General features: G+C 39.4%; 1 protein-coding gene across 1 annotated transcript; it reads left to right on the forward strand.

Moving 5' to 3' along the window:
- Positions 1–2,669: 2,669 nt before the first annotated feature.
- On the forward strand, positions 2,670–6,723 carry ZNF706 (zinc finger protein 706). The gene is made up of 3 exons (XM_008630680.2): positions 2,670–2,806; positions 3,991–4,098; positions 4,717–6,723. The coding sequence occupies exons 1-2, from the start codon at positions 2,672–2,674 to the stop codon at positions 4,084–4,086; spliced, it is 231 nt and encodes a 76-aa protein (XP_008628902.1). The 5' UTR covers positions 2,670–2,671; the 3' UTR covers positions 4,087–4,098; positions 4,717–6,723.
- Positions 6,724–11,654: the final 4,931 nt, after the last annotated feature.

The raw sequence follows: 11,654 nt of genomic DNA on the forward strand, positions 1-11,654 counted from the left end.
CGGGGCGTCCCTCGTGGAGCGGCCGTCCGAGCCCTTCGGCCCCGGCCCGGGAGGCCGCGGTACCTGTGTGTTTCTGCCGTGCGTTTCTGGAAGTGACAGCGGAAGCAGCTGTTGGTGTCCAGTTTTAGGACTTGAAACTCCGCTCGGGTTCTGGTTACTTACGAGGAAATGACCCCGTGTGAGGGATGGCTGTGCTGCGGATTTCAGCCTCGCTTCCCGACAGTGCCCGTGCTGTTCCCGCTGTTATGATTTGGCAGCAAAAACTCCTGTTACGGTTTGGCAATAGATTTTTTCCGTGTGTTCGGTTTCCTACGTGCTCGCGCGTTCTTTATTTGGAGACAGCAGGCTGGTCTGCTGGACTCTCTGAGGGTGTGCCTGATAGGGAAAACAACACTTAGCTGCGTTGTGCAATTGAAATTACTGATTTGGCCTTGTAGAGGAACTTATCGTTCTTTTAAAAGAGCTTTGGGATTATTTTTTTGTCAGTTTCTTAGAATAATAATAGTCTAAGTCTTAGTTTTCTGTGTTTCAGAAACACTCTGTGTATGTAACTTGCAGTATTTAGACTTGAGAATTTTTGGTGTCGGGCATTGTATGGTGGTTGATATTTTTGAGCAAATGTTTGTGGTCATGTTTTCTTGTCTGTGACTTAACTAAAACCAGCAGTTGCCAAGTACATGAAAGCTCAGTGTGGTTGGCTGTTGTAATGTAGTACTTATTGAGGTACTAAAATACAAAGTAATACGCAAACACTTTGTGAAAAGAATTCTTTTTTGTTACATCTGAGTCTTTTATGTCAGGAATCCTCTGACTTCTAGACGATTGCTGTAATGCTGGTAAAATAGAAGTGAAATAAAACCTACTGTTCCTTCTAGTGTATGCAAAGTCATTGGTAATATATCTTCTTCGGTTTTTTTTAATTTTAAGTGGGAATCCAGTGTTGTGGTTGAGCCATGCTGTATATAAACAGTGTGAGGCCCTGGCTGGGGTGTTCTGGAGCAGTTGTAATATCCATTGAAACATTGACTGGCACTTCTAGTCTTACTAACATTCAGTGTTGTATCTTATGGAAACTGTTGAACGGCACATGTATTTCTATCTGCTTGTTAATGGAATTTGTGTTGTGTTCAATTTTATTAGCTGAATTCTCTTTTAGAGAAACTGGTGGGGGAAGAGGAGGGAACACTGAAGATCTAGTGTAGTTCTTCTGCAGAGGGTTACATGGCGGTGGTTGATGCCATGGAAGAACCAGGCTGTGGCCTGAGAGGTGCTTCTCAATCCAGAAGAGCTGTTCTGGGTCTCAGGGCTGTCGTTTTGCTCGCACATTAGGCACATACCCAAAAATTCCCGCAACACTAGTGAATTTTCACATGTTGTTGACATGTTTCATAGAAACTTCATTTTCATAACCGTTTTTAAGGGCTTTTCACACGTAATTACCAGAGGTCAGTCACTGTTTGGATAGGCCTTTCTCTCACAGTGGGAGGCCACCTGTCCTGATGAGAATGATCGCATGACAGGCCTGGTGTAGCCGTGCAGTGTGTCTGTCCCACAAGTACCACACTTGGGGCAAGTGCCTAGCTTACCCAGAGGGGCGGTGACCAAGCTGCCCTCCTGGGAACACGAGACTTTACAAGTTGTCCTGAGAACAATGGCCTTCGCTGGCTGTCCTGTGCTTGGGCAGTCAGTGTTGTGCTTCTGAGAGAGCTGCACGACTGAACCGTGTGTGGGCCATGAGGGACTGAGAGAGGGACAATAGCAGAAATTGGGCTGCGGGGTTATGTAACCACACACTGAATCCCACTCTGTTGGTGTGCCCAAATCCTGTCTGGCGTCTGCTCTGGGGGTGGGGTGCAGACTGACTTGGGTGTCCTGGTGGACAGGTGGAGTGCACTGCTGTGAAATGCAATGTCTTGACACTCCCTGAATTGTGACATGCTTGTCTCATTTTGTCTTCCGGTGGACCTTGGAATGGCATATAGCAGTAGCATTTGCTTCCTTTGTGCTCCTGTGTTATATGGATATGGCTTCTGATGAGGGCAGTCTTTTTTTCTTTTCAAGATCATATGCACATAAATGTGGCTGAAATAAAAATACAATAGCCACCTGTAAAAATCACCTTCAATAAACAGGGGTGACCTGTTGTTTTTGGTGTTCCCAACTCCAAAGTAGCTCACAAGCACCTACAAGAGAAGACAATAATACACCTTGGGTAATACTTTGATTTGCCTTTCTTGAAACTTGTTTCAAGTTCCAGAGATACAGGTTGAGTCTTAAGCTTTAATTTAAAAAAAAATCCCAAACAACAAAACCCCTGAATTTTTCGGTATCTTTTGAAATAGAGAATAAGTTTCTATTAACTGTAAAGGAAACTTTTATTTTTTCTGACTATTAAAAACACTTTTCAAAAGTAGAGCTTGAATTTTAGTAGAGGAAAACCCCTTAGAATGGCCTAATAATTCTGGTGTGTATTTTAAGAATGATATTGAACCCAGAGGCTTTACATAGCAAAGAGCTCGAACAGATGTCTGTTGCGTTTGAGTTATGGGAGTTGTAGGCTTTGTGGACAGAGCGCATGACTGCATTGTGCTCATGGTTACAGCTCCTCAGTCAGATAGCAGCAGTTGTTTCTCATGTTTGTAGACTAAATGTCTTCTTTTTGTTTATAGATATGGCTCGTGGACAGCAGAAGATTCAGTCGCAGCAGAAAAATGCCAAAAAGCAAGCTGAGCAAAAAAAGAAACAAGGACATGATCAGAAGGCTGCAGCAAAGGCTGCCTTGATATATACCTGCACTGTCTGTAGGGTAAGAGAAACTGAAGTCGAAATAGTACTGTAGGGAGAGAGCTGTCTTCCTGACTAGAACAGGATTTTAGAAGATTTTATAGTGGAAACTAAAATACTTAAGTGGTTTTCTAGCTTGTTGCTATAAGAAGCATTTGCATCTGTTATGTGACTTGCTTACAGATTACTCAGCTGTACTGGCAACTGAGATAGAAAATCTGAGAGGTCATGTACAGGTCTGGTTTGGGTAGTTATTTTGCCTCTTGTATTATAGTGGTCTGCATGTGCTGTTAGTATGAGATAGAAAATTTAAAAAGTGTGCGGTCGATTCCTGTTTAGTCTCCACATGGAAACATATTTTCTTTGTGATGGAATTGGTGGGTCTTGGAATCAGTGGTTATTGATGTTGCTGTAGAGAGGAAAAGCGGTGGTGCCGAAAGGTCTAATGTAAGCTTGAGTCACAGTAACTTTTGCTAGAACAACTTAAAAGAAAACAGAAATGTGAGTACTAATCAGATTGTACTTTTCTTTCTGGCTGGTTGTCCTGAAAGCTTCTCTTGGAGCTGAAGGATAAACTTGCTGTTTTCACTTCAATGGTCAGTCCTAGAATAGATCTGCCACTTTAAATGTCTTAAATAAGATTCCAAATTAGGGGTTGCTTACTTGTAACCAGTCCTCCTGTTGTGAAATCAGGCTGTAGTATCAATCACTTTGGGCAGTTGATGCCTGTAAATGTGTCATAGCAAAGGTCTGAGGTAGGTTGTGCCAAGTAGAGAATCAGTTCATGCCATATAACTTCTTGGCCTATTGGTAAACTAAAGAAATAGCTTTCATAAAGATTTGATTTTGAACAGGATAAATGTTTATCTTTAAGATGTTGAAAAAGAAAATGATGAGGAGGTAGGTTTTCCACCAAACCAGCCTGTGAAGTAAGATGTGCAAGGAGATACCTAGCTGGAATAGCACCATTGATGGACATGCCAAAACAAGCGTGATAGTAGTGCTTAAAAGCACCTCTGGAAATAGGTGGTTAAATACTCCATCTTACCCTGCAGCTAAATTAGTGGTGTTTCTGTCACTAGAGCAGTGTCGTCAAGGAGGCAGTTGGCTTCCAGGGAAAGAAAATAAAATATAGCAGGGATTAGGTTTTGTGGTATTATTTAACTCTTGTACTGTGCATAAAGTTTAATGTCTCTCTTTAATCAGACTCAAATGCCGGATCCCAAGACCTTCAAACAGCACTTTGAAAGCAAGCATCCTAAGACTCCACTTCCTCCAGAACTGGCTGATGTTCAGGCATAAAATTGTCTACAGGTCATTACCTTAACTTTTTAATTGATTGTCTGAGAAAGGTGTATTATAAATTGGTTTTTTTACCACCAAAAACTGGGACTTAAAATTTGCTTCCGTTCTTTTAATATGAAGACTACTGTAGGTTAAAATTATACCCCTGAAGTGTTAAAAGTAAAAGAAAGAAGCAAGCTAGTTCTTACATGGGTGAAATGGCTGTGGTATTTCACTGTGCCCGGAGGTTGTTTTAAAAGGGATTAATGTTATTTCAAATGGTCATTCTTAGTGTTGTAGAAATACTTTATTATTTAGTTCTTGCTTTGAAGTGTTAGCTTTGCTTTGAACAAAATACATAAGTACAATCTGTCTGTTGCTACAAAACGTAATGGGAACAGTCATTTAGTATATTTCCAACAACTGAGCCTTCTTGTTCCTGAAGCTATGCAAGTGAATGCAGAAAAATCTGAATTTCTTTGTTAACTGTAGAAGAGATTTCTCAGTAGCCAGTTGTTAGGCACTGAAAGTGGTTATAATAAAAGGCTGAAATGAGGTAAAAAGCAGTAGTATGGTATTTCATTCATGCAAACGTAACCAGCATTATGTAATGGTTCAGCTTAACCAAGTTGTTCTTGTTTTTTATAGGTGAAGTCATGACACCTATTGACTCTTCTACTGTCAGACCTTACATAACAAACCTGCAGCTGCTTTTCTAAAACTGTTGATCAGCAAAAATGAAGGGGCTACAGAAACATTCATATTTTTATGCTGTTCCCTCTTGGGCTTCATGCAAAGACAATTCTGTGTAAATGTACAGTTGTGCCCTATTTGGAAATCCTAAAAAATCAGTCCATACTTGTTATAAAAAATTTTTTACAATTGTAATTATATTGATGTTCATATTGTGTAAAATAACTCACTTAATAAAGTAGTACTTTGATTTTACAATATCACAGATTAACTCCTTGTAGAAATTCTGTTTCACCTTCCTGCATTATCTGCCTTATAAAATAATGAATAAGACAAAAGTGGAATTTTCCCCATCCTGCCAAAACATGAGCAGTATCATTCCACTGCAAGTAATGTACATTACAGTAAATTAATCTTAAACTGGAGAGGGAAGCTGCTCAGACTTACTGTCCAGTGTGCTGCCTGCTTGAGCCCAGCCACTAGTGGTCAAGCTGATGGCTCAAAGTGCAACACACCCCTGAGCAACTGCATGAGAATCATGAGACTTCCTCCTACGTTTTTGTCCTATGTACTGGAGTCTTAAGTACTGCAAGCCATTTTGAATGGGATTCCTTTACTGTGAGGGATCATGTTCCTTGAAGTCATGCACTGGAGGAACTCTGGTTATGCTTGTTATCCTTTCTATTTAGGTAAATGGCTGAGGAAGCTTGAGAGGTGGCAGGATTGAAATGCTGGCTTGAAAAATGCTTGCCAAATACTAGGTTAAAGCAACTCTCCTCTTAGTTGAAAACTGGATTTGAAAATATTTTTAATGATATTTTGAGCAGTCAGCCACACTTGTTCCCCCTCAAATGTGTCTGGTTATTTCTCTCTTGAAGGAATATGTAAAATAGCCCGCTATTAATAACCTTCCTTCACAACCAGCTTAAAATAAGCCTGTTGGAAAAGAGCCAAAGTAACTAAAATAATATGGCTACTTAAAGAAATCGGATGTGATTAAAGTCGCATTGACAAGAAAAAGCTGGATAATAACTCTGGCCAAGAACATTTGAGCAGATAAATATAATTACCCCTAAAGTGTTCTGGGCTGTGTTCTAATCCCAGATGTACAGCACAAAAGTAGTGGAGAAACATCTGAATTGTGCTAGAAGGTCTACCATACAAAATCTCATCTTTGGAATTTTGGAGAGGGCTTACTTAAGAGCTTTAGTTTTGACCCTGCAGTAAGAAGCAGTACTAGAATTGCTGTGATTTTCAGAGTTTACAATGGATGTAAAAATTCTGGCAGTCCAAGTAACCCTTGCTGTGCAGCAGGACTATACATCTGACCTTCAAATGGCTTCCTAAAATCTAGGACCATAGTCTCAAAGACTCATTCACTTAAAAGAATGCACTTGGTATTTTATTATATAAAGTCAAAACCTTTGTCTTCGTCCACTCATTTGCTCTTTATTGAACTACTTCTGTGAGACTAGCTTCCTGTCCTCTTTGCTGTGACAGTATCTCTGTAAATACTTACTTTGGCATAAAATTTCTCTGTATTATAGTCACTCTGGGATAACCTGTATACCACTTAACTTTTATAGATAATGTTATTCTCCTCAGCGTAATCCACTACTGCACTTGTACACCTGACATCAGAATGTAATGATCCATTTATTTTTCTTTAATGTTATCAATACATACATCCTGACAAACTGGCTCCACAAGGCAAGAAATCTGCTTTCAACCTTTGTGCTGTATGGGGGAGAGATACTTCAATGTTCTAATGCTGTAGTTTGTCTAAAAATGCTGAGTAGAAATGGAAAAGATGTTTCTTGCGCTGATTGGTATTTGATAATCTGGTTTTACTCTGCAAAATGTTTGGGGATGTATCCCTAAAACTTGGGCCTGAGGTGAAGTAAATGTTCTATTCCTTCAATTCAGATTGTGTAGCATTAAATAAAAGACTTGTTTCATAAACAATCTCTGTTAATGAGCACTGAAGAGCTGGAAAGCTGCATCATTAGTGGGATGGTTACATTTAGTTAGAATTGTATTTTCAGAACTCTTAGGATGCTCAAATTGAAAATACCCTATGAAATGATGGGGTTTATGTGTCGGAAGGCAATGATGATCCTCAGTTCGATAAGATCCCCAGCTACAATAACTGCCATCTCAATTATAGAAGTAAATGAAAGCTCTGACTGAATTGTTATAAAGGCTGTACTAAATGTGGCAGTAGTCCTCAGTTAGAACACCTGCAATACTTGTTGTACCTAAAAGATCAGAGGAAAGACTAGTTCTCCATCATCTCTTCCTGATCTGAAAGATAGCACACTCTGGTACCTGGCTAAAGACACAGTTGTGCATTGTAATGTGTCTGTTTAAAGAGAATTAAAAATGTAAAACGTAAAATGTCCTATTTCCTACCTGCTTTTAAAATCAAGTATTGCTGCACCTAGAAAATTAATTTCCTGGCTGTGGACAGCCATGTAACTTGAAGCTAACCATGCAAGAAAGAAAAGTAGACAAGGAAAGTTTCCTGTATTCCCTTGAGAAAGATTCTTTTTTGTTGAAGGTCAGCATTCAGGTAAAGGATGACAGTATGGACATCAGCTGGCATGGATATTTGTGGAGCAACTTTAAGAGGGATTTTGGATTTTCAGAAACCCACATCTGAGAATCTCTGAACAGCACCTGAAATCACATTTTAAACGAGGTTTAAAATATTCTGAACAAAAGTCTCACAATAGAGAGTAAAAAGTTAGCAGGTGTGATTATGATGAGGCCATCTTGGGGACTACTGAGTAATCAGAGTTTTGCAATTTTTGTTACTCAGAATTACTTAGGCTTATTTCTGTACCTCTGCTCTACTTATCTAAGAGCCTCTGGTTTCTTGCTATCAACAAGGTGTGTGAAAAATCCAAGACAGAAGTTGAAGACAGTTGCTGTGTACCTTAGGGAAATAGTTTATGCAGTGCTCTTGAAACATCCCTGGAGACATCCCTTTTGGTTATTTGCTGAAAACACTTCAAGTAAGTAAAGCTAATGACCATAGGCTGTTTGCAAACCACATAGTAAATGAAGGAATTTGTGGCATTTCTGTAAACTATATTGAACTATTTTCCTATCTTGATAAGAAGAGCTAATAGGTGGAATGTCTTTTATCATCAAGTACTGATAGGCTTTCCCATTTTCACAGAAACAAGTTGGAAATTACTGGGCTTTATTAGAAGCATGATCTTCCAGGGCCTGACAAGTAAATTTGATTAGTCCTATAGGATCCACAAGCGAAGTAAAGGTCCATTTGTGTTTCTGTCTACTCAGCCACCTCTGCTGTGTGTAATTTGGGGGCCTTTGATTCACCTATTTAGAGCCTTACAGGTTTTGCAGTGGACCTTGAATTCAGCTGCAAAATTCACTTTGCACTGGTGTTCAGTATGTGATTTTGCTCTAGTCCAGACAGTGGGAGGGTGTCAAGTGCTGTCTGTGGAATTGTTCTGTTCATTTTTAGAATTATTTGGAAATCTTTTAATAAATTTTCTATTGTGTTTCAGGTTTTGTATAGATAAGGCACAATGGAGACTCGCTGAGGGAGTTGCGTTATCTTGGTAGCTTTCAAAAAAGAGTAGATTAGGTTGTATGTATGTTTTATAATTGACTTACGTAGCTTTTCACGCTGGGGTTCCTCGGAAAGGAGAAATTTATAGTTGTCCCAACATAGTTATCCAACTGTTCAAGCTGTGTCTCAGCTTTTTCAGGAAATATGGCACAGCTTTCCTCTGAGAAATACTGTCCATTAAATATATAAAGCTAAGGTCCGTGCAGCACTTCGATGATATGACAAACGTATTTTTGTGTTCCTTCTTTGTAGCTGTGACAAAATCACAGTGTTTGAAGTGGAACTGAAACCTGGAGGTCTTTCAGAGGACTATGGATTAAGGGAAGTCTCAGGAATTTATCTAGTCCATCTCCTTACTCAGAGATTGGATAAAATCTGCCAAGACGAACGACCAAGTGTTCCTCTAACTCTTAAAAGCTTCCAGTGAAAGGGATCCTGTGACCTTGTAAGCAACATGTATCACTGCTGAACTGTACAAGTGGAGAGTTATCACAGCAAGAGTTTATCCCTGCCAGTTAAGTCAATTGCTTAAGTTCTTGTTGGCAATAGATGTGATGAATGGTGCCTTCATTTGAACATTGCTAATGTGTTCTCCTAGTCTTCAAAGTAAACCCAGTTAATTGAATCACTCTTTATAGGTCACATTTTCTAAGTCTGGCAATTGGTGCTCTGGATCCTCTACAGTTGGTGCTCTTAAATCATATGGTCCAAAATATGACCCAAAGTGCTGGCTGAGGCTGGCACAGAGTAGCTGGAATGACTAAGGTCTGGCACTTGGATACACTGGAATTACATTAGCCTTTCTGCAGCAACATCCTAGATTCATTTTGGTACCAGTAATAATTTCCACTTCGGGCCTCTATTTAGTGTCCACATACCTGCCTGTAAGGGATCTCAGACCAAACTGTACAGTTCATCCAAGTGTGGTATCGTGGGGGATATTGCAGATGTCCTCTTTCACTCTTTGGTCTGTATTGTTCATGAACACACTGATGGGATAGATTGCAGGCAAGGCCTTGCAGGACCTTGCTTGAGTATCTTGCTAGACTCCAGTAAGCCTTTGGTAATTGCTTCTTGAGAGCACTTTGCACTGCTGTGATTCCCTTTGTGGTCAGTATGGATTGGAGCCCTGTACCTGTGAGGACTTTGCAGACTGACAATCTCAAAGGCATTTACGACAACAGGGAGATTTGGGATCCTGTGTGCCTGTGGCCACCAGGCCAGTGTTCACAAAGAAAGATGAAAGGTAGTGAGGTATGGTATACTTGTTTTTGACAAATCCATATTGTCTGGCTGTTGGTTACTTTTTCATATGCATTTATGAAGGGAATTTTATAAAAATTATCCTAGCCCTTTTCCAGATTTAGGTTGACTGACAAGAATCTTTAAATTCCTTGTGCTTGTCCCACTACTCTCTTGGGCTCTTTCCTGTGCTCTGTGAGTTCTCAGGGAGCAACACTCATTGTTCCTAGTGACATGGCTGATTGCTGGAGCATCCTAGGATAAGAGTTATTAGCTGTTGTCGACTTGAATTCCATCAAAGTCCTCTGACTACTTAGCTTATTCTTTCAACTTCTTAACATGGTTTGTTAACTTTTGAGTGAAGTCAGAAATGCTGTTTATTACTTATTTTTAATCTTATCTTTCATTTTCTTTCCCTCTTCATCAGGTAATGGACCTATACTTAACTTTAGCTTTCCTTAGATATTTGCAGTCTTTGTATCTGCCTTTTAGAGCCCCAGCTGTGGTTTTGGACTCTGCTAATGATGGTGTTACTGTGTGGACTTTTGAGTCATCATTTGTCTGTCTCTCGGGATCCACACTCTTATATTGGCAACCAGTGTGGTGAACTCTTTGAATTTTTTTTTTTTTTGCATGGTTTGCCCACTGTCAAGCTATCAGAAGCTTTATGTACTCCATCCTGATCCATTCAAGACCCCAAACACGTGAGAGCATTCATTAAAGTTTGAGCTCTGCTGAGTATTTACTTACCTACAGGCAATGAGAAGAACCAGGCTGGCCTGATAAATCTGAATGTTCAATAGTTGTTAATGCTGGGTATAGAACTGGAGAGCACTAATTAGACTAAATGCTTGAGTGACTTTTCACCAGACATCAGTTCTGGCCATTTCTTCCCCTGGTTTTCAAGACTGTCCCTATACTTTGATCATTGCTGCCTGTCTTTTCCATATGGATGCCAATGTAATCCAACCCCTCACAAGAGTACATGATGTCTGCTGTCTCTTTACCCTTGCTTTACTGATAAAAGAGTAATACACAAGCTGCCTCTGGGTCTTTTTCAGTGCTTTGCAAAATTAAAGTATGCCTGGACAACAAATCCATGTTAATTGCCCAGCATACTTGCAGACCATCAGGATAGGCCTTAATTTTTAATTTCTTATTCCTGATATGCCTTCAAATTTCAGTAGCCATTACCTACTGATGATTTTTACTTTCTTTTGGTACACATTTTCTTTAGCTGTTGATAATCACTGCATATTTTTCTATAAAATTGTTGCTTTATTTATTTTTTTCTTGTGAACATTTGTGGATCCTTTGAAGAGGGAAAACTCTTTCCAACCAGAAGAATAATAAAAGAATGATGTTGTCTTAAAAAAACACACAAAAAGTCTAAAATGTTTGTATGTGTCCTCATGGTATTCACAATTATTCTTATGGTCATTACTCACTTTTATTACAGCAATGCTTAATGCAGTTGTATTTTCTGTTGATGGAGACACAGCTCAGATTTTATATCACAATGGGCTGTGTGCAGTAAGGGAACTGATCAGGATGTCAGTGAAGTTTCTTTTTCTTTCCACACAGGAACTGAGGGGAAAATAATTTTTGTTTGTGACTGGTTTTCTCTTGCTGCATTTTATTTAGAAAGTAAATTTAGATTCATTATGATTTTAGAAAAAATTGCTTAACCCTAAGAGATTTTCTAAGGGACATCTACGGCTGCTGTTAGCTCTTATCAGATCAGTGCTAGAAGAGAATATTTTTCTTAGGGAGGTCTAAGAAATAGTGTTTATTAAGGACCATGTTAAGTAAGGTTAAGAAATAGTAAACAGCTGCTTTTTGGTGCTGCAGTAAATCATTCAAAGAATTTGCTGTTAGGCGTCTGAAAACAAGAGCTGTTAGGCAGCTGAAAGAATGTGACACTGTTTGCACCATAACCACCAACAGTGAAGGAGGACAGCTTCTCAGCTTCTGGGCTGACTTCTAAATGGACAAAGCCTGCCTGTATTTTTCTCAAACAATAATTGAATTCTGCATTACTGAAGTC

This window comes from Corvus brachyrhynchos, unplaced genomic scaffold, assembly GCF_000691975.1.
Source record: "Corvus brachyrhynchos isolate BGI_N302 unplaced genomic scaffold, ASM69197v1 scaffold302, whole genome shotgun sequence".
Classification (NCBI taxonomy): Eukaryota; Metazoa; Chordata; class Aves; order Passeriformes; family Corvidae; genus Corvus; species Corvus brachyrhynchos.